We start from the raw sequence: 24,139 nt of genomic DNA, 5'->3' as shown, positions 1-24,139 counted from the left end.
ACATGTTTAATTACAGTTAGCTACTTGTGAAAATGTTAATGATTACAAAGGGGGTTACATCTGAATATCTTCACACGCACCCACATACAAATTTAACTGATTTCTTTCCCAGTTGCTCTAAAATATGAAATAATGTTTCAGGAGTTTAGGACACAGAACAGAACACTTATTCGATAACTGTTTTATTTCCTATTTTTGTTTATGTATATGCTTTATTTTTACGATGAACAGTTTTTATCAAGGCATTGTTAGATGCTAGTGCTATTAAGCCATTTCTCGTTATGATTTTAAATCTGCATTTAACCTCTGAACGATCTCAAAGTAAAAAGAGGCACTAAAGTTTACCTTTGTGGTGAATGTGCTTTCATATATAAATAAATACATATATTTAATATATAGCCTATATATATTATAGAGATTATAATTGTAATTTCTCATTTTAATCATGGTTCATAAAAAGCCTAATTTAATAACATTACAAATACTTTAGTTTTTGAAGTAGCCTAATTCATTACTTTTAATATGTACCATTATAGTCTTTGTTTGATAGAGAAGTACATTATGTGAGATAGGTAGCTAGAAGTGATAATTTGATGTAATGTCATGACGTATGTCTTGTCTATGAAAAGCAGCTACTTGTACTTAATAAAGTGGTTGTACATCTTGATGTTTTGTTCTGCTAGACAAGATATGCTATGCATGATCTAAACACTTACATTAGAGTTTTAGTACTGGTAGTTCCCCTCGGATTAGATGTGCTACTGGTGTTGTAATGTTCAATGCATTACTCATCTTGTCTAAAAAGCACTTTTTATCAGACAAGCTTCACAGCTGACACTATTATCCTGCTGCAGGGATGGTCAAATTTTCAGAATAGCTGTTACCAAACGTATTCTGTCCACAGAATAGCCTACTATGAAAACAATTTTCAATTCAATTCTACAAATTGCCATAGCAACAACCAATCTGAAGAAAGCAGGATTTCACAGCTGTACCATTGCTGAGACGGTATCTCAATCCACTGCTGCGTAACAGCAAGCCTGATCAATGTTTACATTGCTGCGTTTCTTCACCATCTTTTCTTTGTTCGTTTGATGTTCTGACGTAACCAGCTGACGCTATGTGCAAATTATGAAAATAATATTCATGGATAAGAACGTGGTCAGAAGAATGAGTGATGTATGAGTCATAAAAACAGACTTGTGAATGTGGATATTGGTTGTGAAAAGTTTGTCTCATTTGACCATATTAATATTATGTGACAATGATGACTTAGTCATATCGATTATTGTAATACATTTTAAAATGTGTTAATGTGTCAAATAAAACACAATACACAATACAAAACACAAGAGTTGCTTACCTCAGTTTTATTAAGAAAGAAAGTCTCACTTTAAAAAAGTTTGGAATGGCTCCATCTAGTGGATGTGTTTTGAATAAAAACATAAGGCCATTACAAATAGTCATGCATTTTTATTTGATTAGAATCCTTTCAGACATGTAATGAAATACATTATTTGTATTAAAATACAATTATACATAATTGTCTTATGTTGTAACTTGTAATGGAATCACAACACCTTAGCAACACAGCATACAAAAAGATTCACAGTTAACGTTCTCTTCATTTGTCAGATTTAATAATCTTTATATCTAGAAATCTACTTTTCTGTGTAACATAGCACACACAATATACAGTCTTTGTGTTTAATGGGGGTCAGGATGCTGGTATAAAGCATTTTGAACCAAGAAATAACTAAATAAATAAACCAATAAGCTAATTTATGCACTACACATGAAAAAATATCAGTGTTTCTTTCTCTCTTTTTTTAAGGATCGCCCACTGCTGATAGTGAAAACTGATGTTTATATAGCCACTGATTAAGGCCTATGCATCAGAATGACTGTCAGTGATTCATATTTTAAATGCCCAGGGAAGGAAAGTAGCTCACTTCCTGCTCTCACTGAATTGAGTAAAATGATAAATAAGATACAATGCATATGGGAGAACCACAATCTGATCAATACTCAGCAAAGCAATTTTACTCTATAATTACAGCCGTACTGTACTCCCATATCCCCAGACTCCAAGGCCAGGGTACAGAGGCTCAGTGAATTTAGTTTGAACCTTGTGCAAGAGCTTCATGGTGTCAGACACACTGTAAAATGCCACTGTTCCAGCCTCGTAATCTACATACACCCCTATCCTGGAGGAATCGGAGACAGGTATAGTTGTCCTTTTGCTGTTGTGTACAAAAGAGTACTTGGATTCAGAGCAGTACAAACTCCAAGACTTGTCATTCCCCCCAAAGCTGGCAGCGTTGTCATTTCCTTTCCTCTGAATCCCCCTGTAAGTCACAGCGATGTCTATTTCTGTGCCACTCCAGTCCACTTCCCAGTAGTAGCGGCCGCCGGCCAGACCCTCCTTACACAGCACCTGCTGCCAGTATTCGAAGCGATCGGGATGCTCCGGGTATGACTTAGGCTCATTGCTCATCCGCACAACTGTGTTTCTGTCTGACAGGTGCAGGTTTGGATGGACTGTTGAAGGATCCACTGAGAGCTGACAGGAATCTAGTTGGAGAAGGGGTGTTATTAAATTAATCAGCATAAACACGTTTATGTAGTACATTGTCTTACTGTTGATTATATTGATTTTAAACTTACATTCTAAAAACTCCTGCCTTTTTGCAGGGTCCAGAGTCTGGAGAATTTTAACCTCCTTCACTGCAGATGAAAAGCATGTATGTGTAAATGTATTATATAATATATTCACTACGGTTCAAGAATTTGGGGTCAGTAAGATTCATTAAAAAAATTAATTAATACTTTTATCTTTTTTAAAAAGACAGTAAAGAGGGTAAAGATTTAGCAAAAATTTCTATTACAAATAAATGCAGTCCTTTTGAATTTGAATAAAACAATTTTTTTAAAAACACTATATCATGGTTTTCCACAAAATACTACCTATTAATAATTAACTGTTTTCAACACTGATAATAATGAAATACTTTTGAGCAGCAAATCAGCATATTATAATGATTTCTGAAGGATCATGTGACACTGAAGACTGGAATAATGATGCTGAAAATTCAGCTTTGACATTACAGGAATAAATTACATTTCAAAATATATTCAAATAGAAAACAGTTTATTTATAAATTGATAATAGAGGGTTTTAAACACCTGCTGATGAGATTTTGTTCAGTTCTTCTTTGCTTATGTCTTCTAATTGCACTTTCAGGTCAAAGATGGCTTTCTTTGTATTGTCAAAAGTGTGATGAGGGGCTAATGTCACCTTGGACAAGTCTTCATATCCAGAAGGAGCAGAAAGAGACTGCCAGCTCTAGGAGAAAATAAGCAGATATGTTTTTTAAGGAACTGTTTCGTGAAAATGCAAATGCCTTGTGGGCCACAGTGGTTTTCAACAATACCTGTAAGAAATGAATATGATCGTCAGATTGGGACAGCGTCTCCAGATCAGTATGTTTCTTTCTCAGTAATGTAATCTCCTCCTCCAGCCGGGCCAGGTGTCCCTCTGCACGTGTCAGCAGAAGGGTTTCCTGGGCTCGGATCATCTCCTTCACTTCTCCATGCCTCCTCTCTAGAGCCCGCAACAATTCCGCAAAAATACGCTCATTTTCATCTAGTACACTCTGAGATGAATGCTATAATGAGAAAAACACCATGGATGAGACAGGGACTGTTATTCACATTTTTCTTTTACCAGTCAAATGTTTTCTCACATTTAAGACACGGGAACAGGTGAAACAGAAGAACCTTTTAGTGAACAGTTCTTAAAAGAGCCATATATTTCTTACTTTGAAGAGCATTTTAATTATCTAAAGAACCTTTTTCCACGATAAAGAATCTTTTGTAGAATGGAAAGGTTCCATGGATGTTAAACCCTGACCTAATGCATTAAATTACAACAAATTAAACCTCAATGTAGCAGCAGTTTATTTAACGTAAGCAATTAACTAACATAATAGATATGAGCAGGAATTTCTTCCCAATCATTTTCTAAATTCCTCACTTTTAGGGATGCCACTGCCTGCCTGAGATCTTGCCATTTCTTTATCCTTTCTTCAATTTTCTGCTGTGAAGCCATCAGTTTAGACCCAAGCTGTTTCTGTTAAAAAAAAAACAAACAAACAAAAAAACATTTGTGAGACATTGACTGGTTGATCCTCTCATTGTGAAAAAGCACTGAATTTATTAACGATCATGATTTAGTTGCATTGAGTAGCATAGCCACTATACGCTTGTTCATGCCAGTCAATGATCTCTCAGCTGATAAGCTCACCTGCTTTTCTGTCCTTTCAGCAGCTGATGAAACAATATCATGTTTTTTGTGTTCCTCCATGATACACAAAACACAAACGCATGCTTGGTCAGAACGGCAGAAAACCTCCAAAAGTTTATCATGTTCCGCACAGATCTTCTCACGCAGTTGCCCTGTTGCTGCCACCAGTTTGTGCTTCATGAGAGCTGGATACTCATAATGAGCCTGGAGATGCGTCTCACAGAATGAGGTTAAGCATGTCAGACATGACTTCACTGCTTTGTTCTTCTTAGCCAGACAAAAATCACACAGCACTTCTCTAGAGCTGTTCCGGCTGCTGGAGCTGCTGTATCTTCCAGACTGCCGGGGTTTTTCCAGAGTGCTGTAACGGCTTTGGTTTGCTGTACTGCTCCGAGACATGTTTAAACTCTCTTGGCATCATCCAAAGACAAGCGGCAAAATGTAGTTTCAATGAAACTGTACCGACACATCCATTATATAGAGGAATGTGAAGCATGTGTGATAAACCAGTTCACCAGGTTAGGGTGACACCACCTGGATAGGTGTGACAGCTGATGTCAGAACAAAGAGAAAAGCAAATATGTGAATTTTGTAACATAAACATTGTGAACATCTTTTACACACACAAGGCCATTGTGTTGGTGATCCATAATGAGGAGTAAAAGACTGCGGTTTCAGCTGTAAATATTTTATGATGTCAGGCTCAAAAAAGCTGTGTAAGTTTCCTCTAGTGAAAACTTGATAAACAATGAAAACTTGATTTCTCTATATAAACTTTTGCAACACTGAAAAAAGTACACTTCAATTCATTTCCACATGCAACAGCTTAAAATTAATTAAAAACACACACACACGTGTATATAATGAAGAACTTTACCGTTGCTATTTATAGAATATTACTTTATACATCCACTCATTAATGTTTCCAGTAACACTTTTATGAGAAGTAAGGCTTGAATTTATTTGACCGCAAAAAAAAAAAACAGTGTATAATATAGTTCTGTATTTTCATTTATTAATGTGTGCATGCACCTTTCACTTCTCACCTTTGTTTCAAGAGAGACGTGCATGCCAAGAGGAGCTGAAAGCTCTCTGTGTGCAGTATCCACAACAAATGGAGCATTACAGACAGCTTGCCTTGTGAAAAATGACTGAAATAATAAGTCCACTTTAGATTATTTGTTTAAACTGAAGCATAAGTTTATTTGATTTTAAATGACATACATTCACATACATATAGATTAATTATCTAAAATAGCTTTCCTGAGGCGTATCCAGAATCTCATGTTACTGAAAGGGTCTCTGCTCCACTTTAGGTACGTGTTCTTTTTCAGATGCTTATGAAGTCCAAACACTTTCTTAGTCTTCCTCTCTTCCACATCTTCCAGAATGATGATGATGATGCTGGCACTGCGTTCCATCATAAAGCGAGACTGAGCTAATTCAAACTCAAAGCGACACCAGGCACTATCAATGAAGTGTTGAGACACGACCACAATGATTTTACGACTGCCCATTATTCCTTCATCGATAATGTTGGAGGCGATGGACTTCCCTGCTTGAAAGTCCCGCATATGAAGGCAAAGCTGAATAGGTGGAACACCGTTCTCCAGATTCTCCATCAGTTCATTCATGACCCAGACTTCATCATAGCTGGAGAAAATCACAAATGCGTCATAGGAACATTCTTGTTGACCAGGTGATCTATAGCCTCTCAGTAGAATACAGCAATACTGAAGATAATACTGGAACCTATAAACCAAGAATGAAAAAAGAACTACTACTGTAACAAAACATACAGATAAAACAATTGTGAGTCTTTTCTTGTGCACACAGCTGTCAATGTCAAAGTCTGTTGCTCTAAAATCTGTGGTTTTACAGAAAATATTTTCTGGTTGCTTCAAAATGTTCTGATTTTGGATAATCCACCAAATAAAATCTGTCTGGGAGCAGGAGCAATCGATGGGGTTAGACGACAAATCAAACTCTGAAAGGTTTGTGGGCAACTTTTGGAGAACATGAAGTGGGATGCTAGTAATAATGTTTTTATCGACATAAAGTGATGTTAATTGTTTCAGGTTTGGGAGGGCCAGAAAATCCAAAATCATCAACTTGTTTTGACTTAAATATAAATTCTGTATTTTCTGGGTGCCAATAAATGATGTCCTGGAGATTTTTTCAATGCCACAGTGTGAGACGTCAAGAACCTCCAAACCTGTTAGATTTTGCAAGAGGTAACTCCATGCATCACCATGAAAACTGTTTCCCGCCATTTTAAGCACAGTCAAATTGTTCAGATCCTGAAAAATTATTTGTCTTGTGAAAGTAATACTTGTGTAAGATATATCCAAATACTTTAAATTTTTCAGACCATGTAAAAATCCAAAGTAAAAAACTATGACTAGTTTTGTACGGTGGAGGTCCAACACTTCAAGCAAGTCTAATCCAGAAAATGGCTTATCCGCCATCCCTATCTCTGAGTTTCGACTAAAATTCATGTAAAGAATATTTGGTGTTCTTTGAAAAAATTGGGAACAGCAGTCCTTCAAAATCAAAAAGTTTCCACTCAAATCTACAAACTGAAGAAGAGGCAAATCACCAATGCCATTGAAGGTCATGGGTATATTGTTCCTCACCACTAGTTTTTCTAAGCTAGGCATTGGTGAAATCAATGGTAGAGCAGATAATGAAGTGGGGCCTAAATACAGTTCTTTAAGACGATGAAATGGAATATATTCCATGCTTTTAATATATCCTCTTTTCAATGTGATTTTTGTCGCATTGATCATACAGCGGAACAAGTGCATTTCAGAGTTAGAAAATTCTTTTTGAACAAAATATATTTCATTGAAATGAATTAAGCACAGACCATCAAGATAACTTCCATTTGACACCTTGACTTTCCATTGCATTCTGTAACTTCCTATGAACAACTTATCCACACTGAGCCCAGTAAGAGCTTCTAGACACTCCTTTTGTGCATTTAATGAAACAAAGGCAGATTGTATGTGAAACTCCTTGAGATAAATGTCTTTGAAAGCTCCTGGTTCAATGTGTAATAATTGATTCCTAGAGAGAATCAAAGTCATGTTTCTGCCGATCTCTCGCAACACAACTGTGTCATCGGTTTTTATGATGGATATATTATTGGCATGTAGATCGAGTAAACTGAAATCTTTGAAGGTGCTCATGAATGGAGGGAGAGACATGGATTGGATGATATTTGTCCCGACTCTAAGCTCCTGCAGCTTGGTTAGGTTATAAATTTGAAGCTGCAATGATGAGAGACCAATATCCACAAGAACTAGTCTTTGTAGATTATGTAAAGAATTCAAGCATCCAGGCCCAAAATATGTAATGGGGTTTCCAGTGAGAATCAAAGTAGTCAAATTCTTCACGTTGTAGAAAGTATTATTTTCAATGTGCTTGATGTGGCATCTGAAATTCAAAAAGATTAAAAATTACTACATTTAAAAAAAATAGCTAACGTGTTTAAATTGTAACACATGATGATTCATGATTGTTCATTTACCTTGTGAGATCCAAGACTTGCAAATTGACCAATAAAGGAATTGCACACTTATGTAAAACGGTCAAGAAATTGAAACTGAAATCCAGAGACATCACAGTGAAGGGAAGACTGCTGGGAATATGAGTCAGATTTCTCCCAGAACATGAGTACTCCATATTCTTGATTATCTAGAAATGAAAGAATGACACAGGAAAGGCCCAAAAGTAACTTACTTACTTTTTTATTAACTTACTTTTGGTATTTTTGATTATTTTATTAACCTTCATGTTCTCTCAGAGACACCAAGACATTTTTACATTTCTATTAGATAATGTCTCAACAGAACAGTCAAATTAATAAAGTTCAGAAGCCCTGCATGTTTATAATACTATAGCTTACAATAATAATAATAATAATAATAATAACAACAACAACAACACTACTATAAAATGCTACTACACTAATTATTGGGCACGCATAAACAAAAAGTATTCTCTGAGAACGTAGCTTTAAAACATACATATGAGCAATATTAACTATATTATTGTATGTGTTGTTCTTACCGTGGTACATTCCTGTCCTTGTCCAGAACTCACCAAAAATAAGACTGAGCCTAGGAAAATCATCCGTTCCCCATATGCCATGATCATTTTTAGAAATAATCTTGGGTGAGATCTATGAAAAACTTGATGTTACAAAGAACAAACTGTTATACAGGAGATTCTAGATCCTACAGCAAACTAGGAGCTTTTCTCTCACTAGATCAAGAACATTACTTAAATTCACACATCAGTGAGTGTGAAGCTGTAATCTGTTTCAATTTAAATCACATTTGACATAAATCGGAGTATTCTTTGTTGTCTTAGTATTGCATGTGCAAACATAGGTCACTTCTCCTTTTTGTTTTAAAAGGGAAGTTATTCGTTTCTAACGTGCATTCCCATGATGCATAGAAAGACCTTAATTTGCAGTTTTCAAAAGGAGTTTTACCTTGGGAAAAATGGTTTAACAACATAAAATGCAATAACATATATGCAACAAATATATGTAATATTATTGGTTTGTGGCAATAACAGCTTTCCTGAGACATATCCAGAATCTCATGTTACTCAAAGGGTCTCTGCTCCACTTTAGGTACGTGTTCTTTAGAATCTCAAGGGAATCAAGGGAATCAAGTCCATCAAACTCAGGTCCACGTACTGAAGGCATGTCTATGAAGTCTGAAATGTTGTCTGTAAATACTAGTTTCTAGAGATGGGTCGTTCTTGAACGATTCGTTCTTTTTGAACTCTCATCTCGAGTCTTTCGAGTCGTTCGTTCTTTTGTCACATTACGTGACAGCATTGGACAGATAAATTAGTTAATTTACAAGCTTCCTTACAAACGGGTGCATAGTTATTATTATTATTATTATTATTATTATTATTATTATTTACTCTTACAGTTACGTGATGCGTTTCTGGTCTCAAATTGTAGCTTTTTAATTACAGTTTATAAATGTGAATTTCTGTCATGATGGTTCTTTTCCATAACACTGAATGTGGTAACAAAGGTAATAAACTAAAGAGTTGGTTATTAATAATAATAATAATAATAATAAGTATTTTTCCCTCAGACTGAATAGGTTTAGCTTATGAGGCTGTCACGTGATGAACGAACGACTCAAACCCGAAGAGTCGGGATACGAACTAATCAATTCTCTTTCCGGCTCTCACTGCATAGGTTACGCGTATGGGGCTGTCACGTGATGAACGAACGACTCAAACCCGAAGACTCGGGAGACGAACTAATCAATTCTCTTTCCGGCTCTGACTGCATAGGTTTAGCTTATGAGGCTGTCACGTGATGAACGAACGACTCAAACCCGAAGACTTGTCAGATAAGAGGTGAGGTGAGCTAATAATAGAAGACCCAGATAAACAATGAATTAATCTTTTCTGTTTCTTATAGCATTAGTTTTGTATTGTTTGTAGTGTGATCAACGTTTGCATAAGTAGTAGATGTGTTAGGGAAGTAGCACGTATTATATTTAGCTAAAATGAACGAAATGAACGAAATGACTCCCGAAAAAAAGATTCGTTCATTTTGCTGAACGAGACTCAAAGGTCCGAGTCAGTAAAATGATCCGAACTTCCCATCACTACTAGTTTCCCCTTCAGGGACTCGAGCTGTGTCGAAAATACTATGGGGACGCCTTCAGCGTGACCACGCTCTGAATCACGTGTAATCAGTCCAATGGATAGGCGAGACATCACGGGTGGGGTGACGTAGCGACCAGGAAGCTTAAAAGCACGTGCGGTGGAACCAGCATCATCTTTCTGTCATTCAGCAAGCACTCTGTGTGTGTCAGTCTTATTTGGTGTTGTCTGTCCATTATTACTCTTTATTTCCTTCAATTGTAAACTACATATAGCGAGGGCAGGCAGCATCTGTGTGGAGGATGCTGATGAGCTTTCGTGAAGCAGTTGCACAAGCATATTGTGAACGAATATCATTATGAGCAGCATTTCTAGGAAGCGGAGCTTGCGCAGTTAACTCTCGAAGAAAAAAAGGGGGGCTGATTGTGCTTTTCCCAGGTGCAATGCATTCCGCTCCTGCCGGGCATGCTCCGAGGAGTGTGTCCATGCCTGTGATCTCGCGGTTCCGGTTCCGGTTCCGGTTCCGCTGTTGCGGAGGCACGGCGGCGAGTGAGATCGCAGGGATCGCACATGGATCTGGCAGACGGGTTGGAGACGGGCTCGCCCTTTCTCCACCTGCATTCCCCAGATCTAGCGCTCTCTCAGGGTTTGGAAGCCCACGCTGTGGTTTCTTCCCCCTTTGAGTGAGAGCCCGCTGCTGCTATCTTTCTCTGAGGAGACTGATATTGTTTGTATTCGCGAGTTGCAGAGGCAACGCGTGCTTTATGGTTATTCCCGGGTTCTTTATTGAATCTTTTCACATCAGACCGTGTTTACATGTCTGGTTGTTTGGCTGCATTTAATTCGGAGGAATTAAATGATGTATTTCATCTGACTATGAGAAGTTAGATGTTTACCTCTCTTCCTCCAAGGAGGTTGAGGTGGTCAGCAAGGGCTGCTGGGTGGGAGCAGGCCCAATCGTGTTCCAGCTCCTCATTCAGGGAGTGTCACTTTTTGTACTCCCCAGAATTTTGGAGTCAGAGTGGCGCTCCCAGGCCAAAGGCTTCTAGCAAAAGGCGGATCTGCGGACTGTCATTCTCGCTGGATAGTCTTCAGCTAGAAAGTCCTGATGCCTATGGCCCAGGACTTTTGAGGGCCGGCCCCCTCTGTGGAAGAGCGGTGTACACCGCATTACACGGTCCCATCTCTCCTCAGTGCCCTCGGGAGATCAGTCTGCCAACCCTGCCAGTGTTCCAAGGCGCAGCGGTCTCCAGCGAGCACTTCTCTCAGTCTCTTCAGCCAGGAACCGTAGCGGAGCTGAGAGGTTTGCCACCCCTTCGGGGGTCTCTAGAGCAGCTAGATCGGCCATCTCCTGCCAGTCCTCTGCTTCAGGGCACCAAGCTAGCCGCTCCAAGTACACCAGAGGTCAGTCTCGAGAGACTGGTTCCCTTAGTAGGTCACCTGGTGGTGTGGGAGCCCCTGCCAAGCGTATCTCATTGGGTCCTGCCTGAGCAGGCTCTGGTTCTATCAGTCTAGTCTTCCTAAGAGGTGACGCAGGTCTGAGGACCGTCGTTTTCAATAGGAGGCTTCAGCTGAGGCAGTCCTGATGCTCATGGCTCAGGACTTCCGAGGTGCCCGGCTCTCCTCAGTGGCCTCAGGAGATCGGTCTGCCAGCCAACCCTACCAGTGTTCCAGGGCGCAGCGGTCTCCAGCGAGCGCTGCTCTCAGTCTCTTCCCCCCGGAGACGTAGCGGAGCTGAGAGGCTTGCCACCTTTTCGGAGGTCTCTAGGGCGGCTAGATCGGCTGTCTCCTGTGGCTTCAATTACTCGAGTCTCGAGAGACTGATTCCCTTAGCAGACTATTTGGCAGCATGGAAACTACTGCCAAATGTGTCTCAGTGGGTCCTGCACACGATAGAAGGCGGCTATCGTATTCAGTTCAGCTCTCCACTGCCGCATTTCAGCGGGGTCATTCCTACTCTGGTTGGCCCCAAGCAGGCTCTGGTAATGGAACAGAAGTGAACACTCTGTTGAGGAAAGAGGCCATAGAGTTGGTACCTCCTCACGAGAGAGAGTCCGGGTTCTACAGCCGGTACTTCATAGTTCCAAAGAAGGATGGAGGGTTGCGTCCCATTTTAGATCTGCGTCAGTTGAACCGCTCAGTCATGTGACTGAAGTTCAAGATGTTTACTATCAAACACGTCGTGTCTCAGATCAGGTCCGAGGACTGGTTTGTCACAATAAATCTAAAAGACCCATACTTCCATGTCTCTATACTTCCCACTCACAGGATGAATTACATCAACGGTTGGTTGATTTTAGCTCAATCGGAGCAGATGGCAGTTCAACATCGAGATGTCTTTCTCGCTCAGATGATAAAGCTGGGTTTGAGACTAAACTCCAAGAAAAGTGTGCTTTCTCCATTACAGAGAACCACTTATCTGGCTGTGATGTGGGATTCAACCACGATGCAGGCATGTCTGTCCCCTGCTCGGATCGATTTGATTCTCATGGCAGTCAAGAGAGTGAAAGAAGGCCAGTCACTCACTGTCAAGCAGTTTCAGAGGCTGCTGGGTCTGATGGCAGCTGCGTCCAACATGATACCTTTTGGCCTGCTGTACATGAGGCCCCTACAGTGGTGGCTCAAGACCAAGGGGTTCTCCCCGAGGGGAAAGCCGCTTAACATGATCAAGGTCACGCGGCATATGTGCCTTAGACATGTGGAGGTGTGATAATGACCTGAGCAGTCACAAGGAGGACAGCGAAGTTGGAGTCCAAAGGGTTATTTATTTAGAGCAGAGGTGCAAAATGTGCAAATAAATAGGTTTAAGAGCTTCAAACCACAGATTGTAATAAAAAGTCTAAAATAGTGGCACTTATCTGCACCTCTGCATTGTAATACATTATAAAATAGTATGCAATAACTTATTGAGTGTAATTTTTAAATTTTATTTAAAATTATTAGGACAAAAGCCCTCCCTACACCTACCCTAACCCTACCCGATACTTTATGTTCAACTTTTTGATTATTTACTTCATTTTTATTATTATCACTAGGCTACAACCAGGGTTCATTAAAGGAGGGCATACCATATGTCACATATTACAATATAATAGGCCTATTATTGGGGGGGACAGATTGGTATTTTTCCAATTTTGGGGGGAAAACGTCCCCCCCAAAGTATATGGTGGTTACGCCCATGCTATGAACAGTACATACTCCCATCCAATTCGCTGAGGCTGGAGTTACTTGCTTCACAGCACAATCACATTCACAAGCTCTTTATCCGTCCACCCCCGTACTAGTAGTGACGGCCATCCATTTTCATCCAATGGAACATACCATTTCTATAAAATAAACTCATGACTTACTTTATGATTCATACATGAGATTTAGAAACAAGAGTCTAATTAAATAAATACAAATAATAATGCAAATTAAAGAAACGGATAAAACAAAACATATTTGCACAAACATTTGCTATGCACACACTAAAATTAGCACTTTCTCTCGAGCACACTCATTGCCACTCCCACTCAGCTGGATCAGAAATACATTCAAGCAAAACCAACACGAACACAGTAAAGCAGTGATGGAAAGCAAATAAAGTCTCTCCATCACAGGAGTAAACCTTGGTTCTTGTCTCAGGGACTGGTGCTAGGAGCCCCTTGTCGCCATGTAACGCTAGCGACGGAAGCGTCCCTCACCGGTTGGGGAGCGGTCATGAGTAGCCACCCTGCCCGCGATCTGTGGCCACCCCTGTACTTTCCAAACATTAGCCTTTTGACATTAAGACCATAGAGAACTTTTAGATCAGCTTTCTGAGCAGCAGGTGAAACAAAGGGAGACTGGATGTCCAGATCTCTGAGATAAATGTCTTTGAAAACTCCTGGTTCAATGTGTAATAATGGATTCCTAGAGAGAATCATAGTCATAATCTCTCACAACAAAACTGTGTGATGAGTTTTTTTGTCCCTATTAGGATTGAGGAACCTCAACCTAGCAATGTTCAGGTCTGTTCTCCTAAAAATATTTGGATTATCTTTAACGAGCATCATCATGTTTTGTCTGAACTCTGAATGCTAGTGAATAGCAACTGCCATACGCATACGCCTCCCCTGCTCAATGTGGCATGCTCATAGGTGACCCTTCTAAAGCAAGGGAGGCCAAGGAAGGCCTATTCACCTGGTATGACTGCCTCACAGAGCTCGACTAGGCTTGCTGTGAAGGACCAGGAGAGGGGCAGGCCTGCTGAAGGGGCTCATGGAAGCTGCAGGCTCATAATCAACCCTTAGGACTAAGGGGAGCAATGGCAGCTCAACCACAAGACAGTGTGCCAGGTAGCCCAGTTCAGGGCCTAGCAAACTGTTGTAGCGGCAACTTGGGACTCAAAGACATTTACGCAGATAGGGCTCCTCATAGCGAGTTCTTAATAACAGGGCCTTTAGTAATGAAGGGAGTACCATCACACTCATACCTCAGGGGAAAAGGTGTACTCAAGATCGCTCTCAGAGAAAGGGGAGTTTCACTAGTTCTACCCTAAGGGCAGTATAACAGGGAGGTTCATTGTGGGCCTGATGACCTGTCATGACTGCAGAGCGGAACGTCCAGGAGCGGAGTTACTCTGCAGCTCAAATAAGAGGAGAACAGCCAAACACATCATCGGTCCAGCATAGGGGACTTACGAGAGCGTTGAGAGCACCTTGTCTGGATCATCTCCCTGAAGTCTTGCCTCTTGCTTATTGACACATGCTCAGCTGCCTTCAAGTCCTTTTTACCTCAAGGGCTCAGACATGGGCCTTTGAGGGATGAAGGATTTGAAGGCAGCTGAGCACATCTTCGCCTCCTTAAAGGTGCACTAAGCAAATTTTGCCAGACAATGTTGATATTTACATTTTACATTTAGTCATTTAGCAGATGCTTTTATCCAAAGCGACTTACAAATGAGGACAATGGAAGCAATCAAAATCAACAAAAGAGCAATGATATGCAAGTGCTATAACAAGTCTCAATTAGCTTAACGCAGTATATGTAGCAAGGTTTTTTTGGGGGGGTTTTTAGAAAAAGAATAGAGCAAGCCAGAGTTAGAGGCCCTTTTTGCTTTTATTAATTGTATAATAAATAAAAAGAAAACTAATACATAAAATACAAAAAGATTAGAAAAGCTAGTGTTAGTTTTTTTTTTTTTTTAATCGAATTAGAAAAGACTGAGTTAGAGGGTGAAATAAAGATGGAAGAAATGTGTTTTTTTAGCAGATTCTTTAAGATGGCTAGGGATTGAGTTGGGCAGGTCATTCCACCAGGAGGGAACATTTAATTTAAAAGTCTATGAAAGTGATTTTGTGCCTCTTTGGGATGGCACAATAAAGTGATGTTCATTTTCATTTAGAAGGTACATAAGTCTGAAGTAATGAATTTAGGTAAAGGGGTGCGGAGCCAGTGGTGGTTTTGTTGGCAAACATTAATGCTTTGAATTTTATGCGAGCAGCTATTGGTAGCCAATGCAAATTGATAAACAGAGGTGCAGTCTTTTCAGCTCATTAAAAATTAATCTTGCTGCAGCGTTCTGGATTGATTGTAAAGGTTTGATAGAACTGGCTGGAAGACCTGCCAAGACAGCATTGCAATAGTCCAGCCTGGATAGAACAAGAGCCTGAACAAGGAGTTTTGAAGCATGTTCCGAAAGAAAGGGCCTGATCTTCTTGATGTTAAATAAAGCAAATCTGCAGGACCGGGCAGTTTTAGCAATGTGGTCTGAGAAAGTCAGCTGATCATCAATCGTAATAATTCCAAGATTTTTGGCTGTTTTTGAAGGAGTTATGGTTGATGTGCCGAACTGGATGGTGAAATTGTGATGAAACGATGGGTTTGATGGAACCACGAGCAGTTCTGTCTTGGCAAGGTTGAGTTGAAGGTGATGGTCCTTCATCCAGCAAGAAATGTCTGTTAGACAAGCTGAGATGCGAGCAGCTATTGTCGGATCATCAGGATGGAATGAGAGGTAGAGTTGAGTGTCATCAGCATAGCAGAGATATGAAAAGCCATTTTTCTGAATGACAGAACCTAGTGATGACATATAGACAGAGAAGAGAAGTGGTCCAAGAACTGAGCCCTGAGGCACCCCAGTAGTTAGATATTGCGACTTGGACACCTCACCTCTCCAAGATACCTTGAAGGACCTATCTGATAGGTAAGACTCAAACCACTGCAGTGCGGTTCCTGAGATGCCCTTTGCCAATAGGGTTGACAGGAGGATCTGGTGGTTAACCATGTCAAAAGCAGCAGACAGATCCAGCAAGATAAGTATTGAAGATTTGGAATCCGCTCTAACCAGTCTTAGGACTTCAACAACTGAGAGCAAGGCAGTCTCGGGTTGAATGTCCACTTCTGAAACCAGACTGGTTGCTGTCGAGGAGGTTGTTCTGTGTGAGAAAGGCAAGTGTTTTTGCAATGAAAGGAAGAAGGGAAACCGGTCTGTAGCTCTCTAAAACAGATGGGTTAAGGGTGGGTTTCTTAAGTAGTGGGGTTATACGAGCCTGTTTAAATGCTGAGGGAAAAACACCAGTCTGAAGGGATGTATTCATGATGTGAGTGAGTGCAGGTACAACTGCAGGAGAAATGGTTTGAAGGAGATAAGATGGAATAGGATCAAGCGGACAAGTAGTAGGATCATTAGAAAGGATGAGTTTGGAGACTTCTGCTTCAGTGAGTGAAGAGAAGGATGTGAACGAGTGTATGTTTGTAAGCACCAAAACAAACACGACCAGGACCTCACCCCTCTTTTGATATCTCCACCCCACACATATGAACACAACCATGGCAACGACAATCGCGGAAACAAGCAAAGATGACACACAAGCATATTCAAACAAAAGCCAACACAGACAAGTTGTGTGGAACAATGCAAAATCAATGTTACTCACCTATCAAGAAGTAACAACGCAACCTCGGCATCTGCTTCCAAGCCTTCCAGCTCCTTGAGTTCTCTCCACTGTTGGAAAGCTGCTCCGATATTTACACAGGTCCTACCTCTTGCTTGATCATAACCCTTCTTTTTAATGTTTTGTTCCTCTGATATTTCCCTCTTTTTATCTGCCATCTCTCGCTATCTATAGTCGATCTGCTAATATCCATCCTACGCACTCAAATTGAGCACTCTTTTCTCTCTATCATACTAGACACGCCCCTTACTGCTAATTGGCTACAAGTGTGTTTTGGGACTCGGTCCAACACTGTGGTCAAAAGCATTTTTCAAATATTGCTTAGTGCACCTTTTTCATTCGTTTTTCGTTTTTTTCGGCAATGACGTTTCACAAGTCCACAAGAACAGGCAATAACGCATATTGAGAAACGGCTATTGTCTGTGTGAAAATATGAAATTATAAAATACACTGTTGTATTTTTTTGCGTTTGCGCACTCTGAGGTAATAAGCCAAACACCAGGCTCAACCTGAAAGCTACCACATCAAGGACACCCGAAAAAGCCTAACAACTTGAGGATGCAGCACTGCTTTGGAACCTTGATGACCAAGGAGGCCCCTGAAGGGGGGCCTAACACCTCTGTGTCAAGATCAAGTGATGATATGAACAGGGAGGCCTAAGAAGAAAGGCCTAACAACATGCCATTAAGGGAATAATAGCCCCCGGGGAAAATTTCCTGCCCCCGGGGAGCAGAATCCTCAGCTATACATACATGTAGGTGAAGAGCATCAGCTCAATCCAGGGGCACAAAAAGGGCCAAGGAAGCTACGCAGACCTACAACTTGGACTAAAGAGAACCTAATTGGGGAGGCCTAGTAGAGCACAAAATCCGCAAACTAGATCAGGATCTGAGTGTGTTTATATGGTATGTGTGTAATAGCTCTCAGGTGAGCGTGTGATTGGTGACAGCTGTGTGATGATGACAGTTGTGTGTTCAGTGCAATGGATGATGGAAAATGCAGTTCAGTGTAATGGGCAACAGTTTGTGTGGTGCAAGAGTCAATATGAAGGAAGGGCGACCTCTGATGGTGAGTGGACGGAAGACCATGAACCGGATTCGTGACAGATCTGCGGTGGTGTACGCAGCCCAACCGCAACATGAAGCAATTCCCATCATGGGAAGCACTTCGGGACAGGGGAATTAGTTTAGGGACAGAAGGGTTGGAGTGAGTGGATTTGGGGATACCAGCTGTGCATGCAGACACGAGTAGTACATCCTCACACTAGACATCAGACTGGGATACTGGAAGACTGACCTTGATGATCTGGGTGCAACAGACAGGGCATAACAGGACTCTGGCTGATCAACCGTAACGTGACGTGGTTCTGGATGGTCAGCGGTGACGTGAAGAGACTCTGGATGATCCGCTGAGACGTGAAGAGACTCTGGAAGGTCAGCGAAGACGTGAAGAGACTCTGGAAGGTCAGCTGTGACGTGACATGACTCTGGGTGATCAGCTGTGACATGAAGAGACTCTGGAAGATCCGCTGAGACGTGAAGAGACTCTGGAATGTCAGCTGTGACGTGACTCATGACGATCGACTTTGATTTGACTTGATTCATGACAATCAACTATGACTTGACTGGACTCATGATTGGCAGCAATGACATGAGGGGGTGTTGTTGTGGCCGCCATTTTGTGAGTGAGCTCTGCTGTAGCCGCCATTATGTGAGCGCGCTCCGGTGCAGCCGCCATTTCAGTCACGGATGCGGTGTCGCGTTCTTCCTCCGCGAAACCCACAGTGAACAAAGAGCCAACAGTCAACAAAGCATAATCCATAAAATGAGCGAGTGATGAACGCGGACCCTCGCATCTAAGCTTAGACTTGAGCGGTTGATTTATGCCATCGCAGAAAATCTCTATTAAAATAATGTCCGGTAAATCCTAATAGTGTGCGATGGCTAAAAACTCTCTAATATGGTTTTCCAGTGATCGTGGGCCTTGTTTAGGGGCAAACAAAATTCTTGACAAATGTTCATTGAAAAAGCTGCTGGATCCATCATTTCAGACATTAAGAACCAAATTTTGTCTACCAGCATCCGCATATTTTGTCTTTCTTCAATTACGTTCTGCTCTCAAAGCATATGGAATTCCTTGGGCATCTCCCATCTCCTCTCATCCTATGCAGGATTGGATTGCACCATCTGTTGGTCGGCCGTCTGTTTCTTTAATATATAATAAGATTATTGATTGCATTACAAAACCTCTTTCTATTAAAACTATTTGGAATAGGGAATTATCTGACCTTAATTTGTCTGTCGACTGGGAGTGTGGTCTAATCTCAGTTTAACATCTAAAAATCTGGCTCATCGTCTTATTCACTTCAAAGTCATTCATAGAGCATACATAACTCCTTACAAAAGATTTAAAATGAAACTACAACCGAATCTCAACTGCCATATATGTAATACTACAGCATCGGGTACTTTTCTGCATATGTTTTGGGAATGTCCTGTCGTCATCAGTCTATGGACACATGTAAACCTGGTTTTATCATCCTTACTGCAAACGGATTGGTCTGTTAATCCAAGTTTGTGTCTTCTTGATGATGATTCTGGTCTCTGTATAACTTCAATGCAAAAGAGAATGTTGTTTGCTGGTTTTACAGCTGCGAAGAAGACAATAATACAAAACTGGTTTACACCGCACATGTGTGGAAAAACATATTGGATCCGTAGCCTCCTGCAAATAGTGACTTGTGAATGTACAACAGCACGAATCAATGGGGCCAAGCCTTCTACCATTGATGCTTGGCAGTGCTTTCTCTTTGATATACATGACTGTATAAAGGAGTGACTTTTGTGTTTTTCCTGTCCTTCCCTCTCTCCCTCCCTTTGACTGGACTTTGAGATATTGAGTATGTGTCTGTTGTTGTGTTTTTTTGTTGTTTTTAGTTTTTTGTTTTTTTGTTTATTTTGGATGTTATGTGTGAAAAATAAAAAATGTTGATAACAAAAGAAAAAGCTGCTGGATCCTTGTATGGCCAAGTATTCTGTAACAGGGCTAATGTGCGGATCCAAGTGCAATCTTTATTTAGAAACAAGGTCAAAACACAAGCAGGGTCGAACAACTGGCAAACAGGTATATAGACGGCTAGACAAGAGAGGTAATCCGAAACGTGAGGAATAATCCAGGCAAGGCGCGAACAATATTCAAAAGGCAAGGCAGAGAGAAAGTCCAGGTACACAGAAATAATCCAGGCAGGGCATAAACAGAGTCCAAACAGTGAGACAGGGGTAAATACAGGGAACACAGACTAGAAAACAAGAAATAGGTTCCGTATCGCAGCTAACACTAGGGGAGTGATAAATGCAGGACAATACTGGAACTGAACAGGAACACGGAATGGCTCGGTAAGGCAGCTAGCGCTTGAGGAGTTCTATACGCAGATCAATACCCGGCAAACTAGATCAGGATCTGAGTGTGTTTATATGGTGTGTGTGTGTAATAGCTCTCAGGTGAGCGTGTGATTGGTGACAGCTGTGTGATGATGACAGTTGTGTGTTCAGTGCAATGGATGATGGGAAATGCAGTCCAGTGTAATGGGTAACAGTTTGTGTGGTGCGAGAGTCAATATGAAGGAAGGGCGACCTCTGATGGTGAGTGGACGGAAGACCATGAACCGGATTCGTGACACACAGCATATATGGTAAGAAACCTGAGAAACCGTAATAATACTGTGAAACCAAAAATGATTTACAGTGATATTGTTTGCTAGCTTTTACTAGTACGCTCTCTGGACATCCAATCAAAGGACGAGAAAATGCTGATGCTATCGTAAGCCTGCTAGATGGCCCTGGTGCTGCCAACTCGAAATCTGATTGGTTAAAGTAACGGTTTCATTGCCATTGATTTTAAGGTACAGACACCTGCACTTGATTCTGAATGCCTTAGGCAGATTTCTTTCACCCTGGCAACACGATTGCTGAAATATGATTGGATAAAAGCTCTAATATAAACATACACTACTGGAAGCGGTGCAAGTGCAACCAAGAGAAAAGCTATGAAATTAAGAGAATAGACTATTGGAAATAATTTAATACACATTCATGGAAAACTATATATTAAAACTAAGTCAGTGATTCTGATAGTGTTTAGGCCAGCAGAGAAGGCTTTGCTGGCCCTGACGGCCCGCACTGGATAAATCTGACGACATAAGAGAGAGCTCAATTCGGTCCGGTTTTCTGAGCGCAGACACTGAAGCATACACACACAGAAAGCGGTCTCACAGCGCGTGAGTACTCTTTCACGTCGCATGAACGGAGAAATACACACAAAATGAAGTCGATCACAGACTCAAGTTGAACTCGGAGACAAGGCATGGCGGCAAGACATAAACTGACAACACAAAACTCGCAATGGAAAAGAAAAAAACTAAAGTAAAAGAAAGAAAGGATGTAACGAGTCTAGGTGGTTTTTCTTCTCATCATGGTGTTAGCAGCTGGCATGTAGGCCAGAGCACGCTGGAACGGCGCTTGAAGAATTCACGGGTAAACAGCAGTGGCAAAAAGCATGGCTAAAAGCAATGAATAAAAAGCAAAAAGCATGGTTTGATGGTGTCCTGAGTTTTTAACTGGGCTTTTGGACACATCCCAAAATGGTGTGTTGACCAATTAGATATTGTCTTAGCTCGGGGTGTTGCTCTGTTTCTCCCCCGTTACATAAATCAGCATGTTATCTGGTCAGTCACATTGTCCGAACTTTCCCACTCTTTGCGGAGTATAATTTTAGACATGATTTCTATAACCATGACACAAACAGGGACTATGACTAAACTCCAAAATAAAAGACATGAAAACATGAACATAAAACAAAACCCAAAACCACACTTTACATACACCCCCACCTGGATCATGGGGCAATGTCAGACAGTGAAATACAGGAGGACTTGGGCTGGGGAGCAGTGGCAGATAGTGGGACAATGGAGCAGGAGACCACCAGGTCAGATCCAGAGGAGCATGGGGCCATGGCGGGGCAGGCAGAGCAGGGAGCCATGGTGGGGCAGAGAACCACCAAGTCAGCAGTGCAGACAGGGGCAGAGATCCCCACAGTGGAACATATGACCACCACATCAAGGGAGGTATCCAAAAAGGCGGAACAGGCGGGACTGAAACAGAGAGCACAGAGAGGTTAACAGTGGCCTCTGTGGCCGTAACAGGACAGACTCTGAGTTCATGAACGGCCTCCTTGACAGGGTAGGCTGTGAGTTCATGAACGGCCTCCTTGGCCTTGACAGGGTAGACTGTGAGTTCATGAACGGTCTCCATGACCGTGACAGGACAGGCAGAAAGTTCATGGACGGCCTCCATGGCTGTGACAGGGTAGACTGTGAGTTCATGAACGGCTTCCTTGGCCATAACAGGGCAGACTGTGAGTTCATCAACAGCCTCCTTGGCCGTGACAGGGCAGAATGTGAGTTCATGAACGGTCTCCATGGCCGTGACAGGACAGGCAGAAAGTTCATGGACGGCCTCCATGGCTGTGACAGGGCAGACTGTGAGTTCATCAACGGCCTCCTTGGCCGTGACAGGGCAGAATGTGAGTTCATGAACGGTCTCCATGGCCGTGACAGAACAGGCAGAAAGTTCATGGATGGCCTCCATGGCTGTGACAGGACAGGCAAAGAGTTCCGAAGAGGACGCCGCTGCCTCTGGAGGTTCCCCCCCACCTCTGGAGGTTCTGCAGCGGATGCCGCTGCCGCTCCCGCCACCACTGGAGGTTCTGCAGCGGACTCGTAGACAGGAGAGGCCCCTGAGGCAGATTCGTGGACAGGAGAGGCCTCTGGAGCAGACTCGTGGACAGGAGAGGCCTCAGAAGTGCAGTGTGCCGCCCAAACACTCGGGATGGCTACCACCATAACAGGAAGCACTGAGGTCAGGGGAACAGTCTCTGTGACAGCCAGGGCTGAAGCCCCGGGGATGCCAGCTGCTCGCACTGACATCAGTGGTGGGTCCATCACACTGGCAATCATACTTTTCAGTCCTGGCCCAGAGTCTGCTCACATCATGCCAGCATGACATGACATGAGCAGGCCCTGGATTAGCAGGTGGGAGGTTAGCAGGTTGTGGCTTGTCAGACATGACGTGAGCAGGCTTTGGCTTGGCAGGCATGGCATGAGCAGGCCTAGTCGTAGCAGACATGATGTGAGCAGGCCTAGTCGTAACAGACATGATGTAAGCAGACTTTGGCTTTGCAGGTGTGACATAAGCAGGCTTTGGCATAGCAGACATGACGTGAGCAATTCCAGACATGACGTGCAAATCCTCTGGTGAGGCGGATACTGGAGGATAACAGAGTTCCTCATCAGCAATCCCCACAGTAAACAGTAAACCAGCCAGCAACAAAGCAAGGTCAATATATTTCTCAAGAGTCACTGGTATGTTGCTATCAGGCATTAGATAGTTCAGAAAGTCATTAAGTCCATTCCGGAAAATACCTTTAGAGCAGTGTCATTAAAATCCACTTCAAAACAAAGTTCACAAAATTTCTCAACATACTCCTCAATGGCCTGGTTACCTTGTCGAAGGCGAAGGAGAGATACTGCTGGGTTCATAGTTGCGGTCGTGTATTCTGTAACGGGAGTCCACTGGAGGCGAGTTTAAGAATCCAAGTGCAGTTTTATTTACAAAAGTATAATCCAAAAAAACGAAGACTTGACTTGAAACACACTTGACTTGAAACAGACTTGACATGGCATGAACAGACTTGACCAGAGACAGACTTGACTTGACTTGACTTGGCATGAACAGACTAGACTCACAGACATTGGGTTACAACATCAATACACGACAGGAGACAATGGCAATATGATGGCTACTTATAGCAAACAATACAGGTCACATAACAAGAACCAACCAATGAGAGACAGGACACATGACTAGGACAACCAATCAGAACATAACACAATGAACAAAGGAACCAATAGTACAAATACATGAGGGCAAGGGAAGCATGACACAAACAGGGACCATGACTAAACTCCAAAATAAAAGACATGAAAACATGAACATAAAACAAAACCCAAAACCCCACTTTACAAGAACATGATTCAAATTAATACAAAATAAGTTAAGAAGCCCTGTGTGTTTATAATACTATAGCTTAATATAAATAACACTACTATAAAATGCAACTATATTACTGGGCCTGCATAAACAAACAGTATTCTTTGAGAACCTATAGCTTTAAAACGTTTTTTTTCCGTGGCACATTCCTGTCCTTG

General features: G+C 41.7%; 2 protein-coding genes across 3 annotated transcripts; both read right to left on the bottom strand.

Annotated features, from left to right (window-relative positions):
* Positions 1-1,477: 1,477 nt before the first annotated feature.
* On the bottom strand, positions 1,478-4,716 carry ftr14l (finTRIM family, member 14-like). Its single transcript, XM_058796918.1, has 6 exons — positions 4,307-4,716; positions 4,037-4,132; positions 3,435-3,668; positions 3,187-3,346; positions 2,668-2,727; positions 1,478-2,574 (listed from the first exon to the last, which is right to left on the bottom strand). The coding sequence occupies exons 1-6, from the start codon at positions 4,703-4,705 to the stop codon at positions 2,054-2,056; spliced, it is 1,470 nt and encodes a 489-aa protein (XP_058652901.1). The 5' UTR covers positions 4,706-4,716; the 3' UTR covers positions 1,478-2,053.
* An 831-nt stretch (positions 4,717-5,547) lies between these two features.
* Positions 5,548-17,642, bottom strand: LOC131552803 (toll-like receptor 4). Of its 2 annotated transcripts, none has more exons than XM_058796917.1 (4): positions 17,628-17,642; positions 8,381-8,492; positions 7,839-8,005; positions 5,548-7,744 (listed from the first exon to the last, which is right to left on the bottom strand). In XM_058796917.1, exons 2-4 carry the CDS (start codon positions 8,465-8,467, stop codon positions 5,548-5,550), a joined length of 2,451 nt encoding a protein of 816 aa, XP_058652900.1. In that variant the 5' UTR covers positions 8,468-8,492; positions 17,628-17,642. The 2 variants fall into 2 exon arrangements, with proteins under 2 accessions (XP_058652900.1, XP_058652899.1); XM_058796916.1 differs by lacking the exon at positions 17,628-17,642 and adding an exon at positions 16,858-16,939 and having other exon boundaries at positions 8,381-8,502.
* Between the last annotated feature and the right edge of the window lie 6,497 nt (positions 17,643-24,139).

This window comes from Onychostoma macrolepis, chromosome 13 (assembly GCF_012432095.1).
Source record: "Onychostoma macrolepis isolate SWU-2019 chromosome 13, ASM1243209v1, whole genome shotgun sequence".
NCBI lineage: Eukaryota > Metazoa > Chordata > Actinopteri > Cypriniformes > Cyprinidae > Onychostoma > Onychostoma macrolepis.
This window is presented reverse-complemented; position numbering and strand designations above follow the sequence as displayed.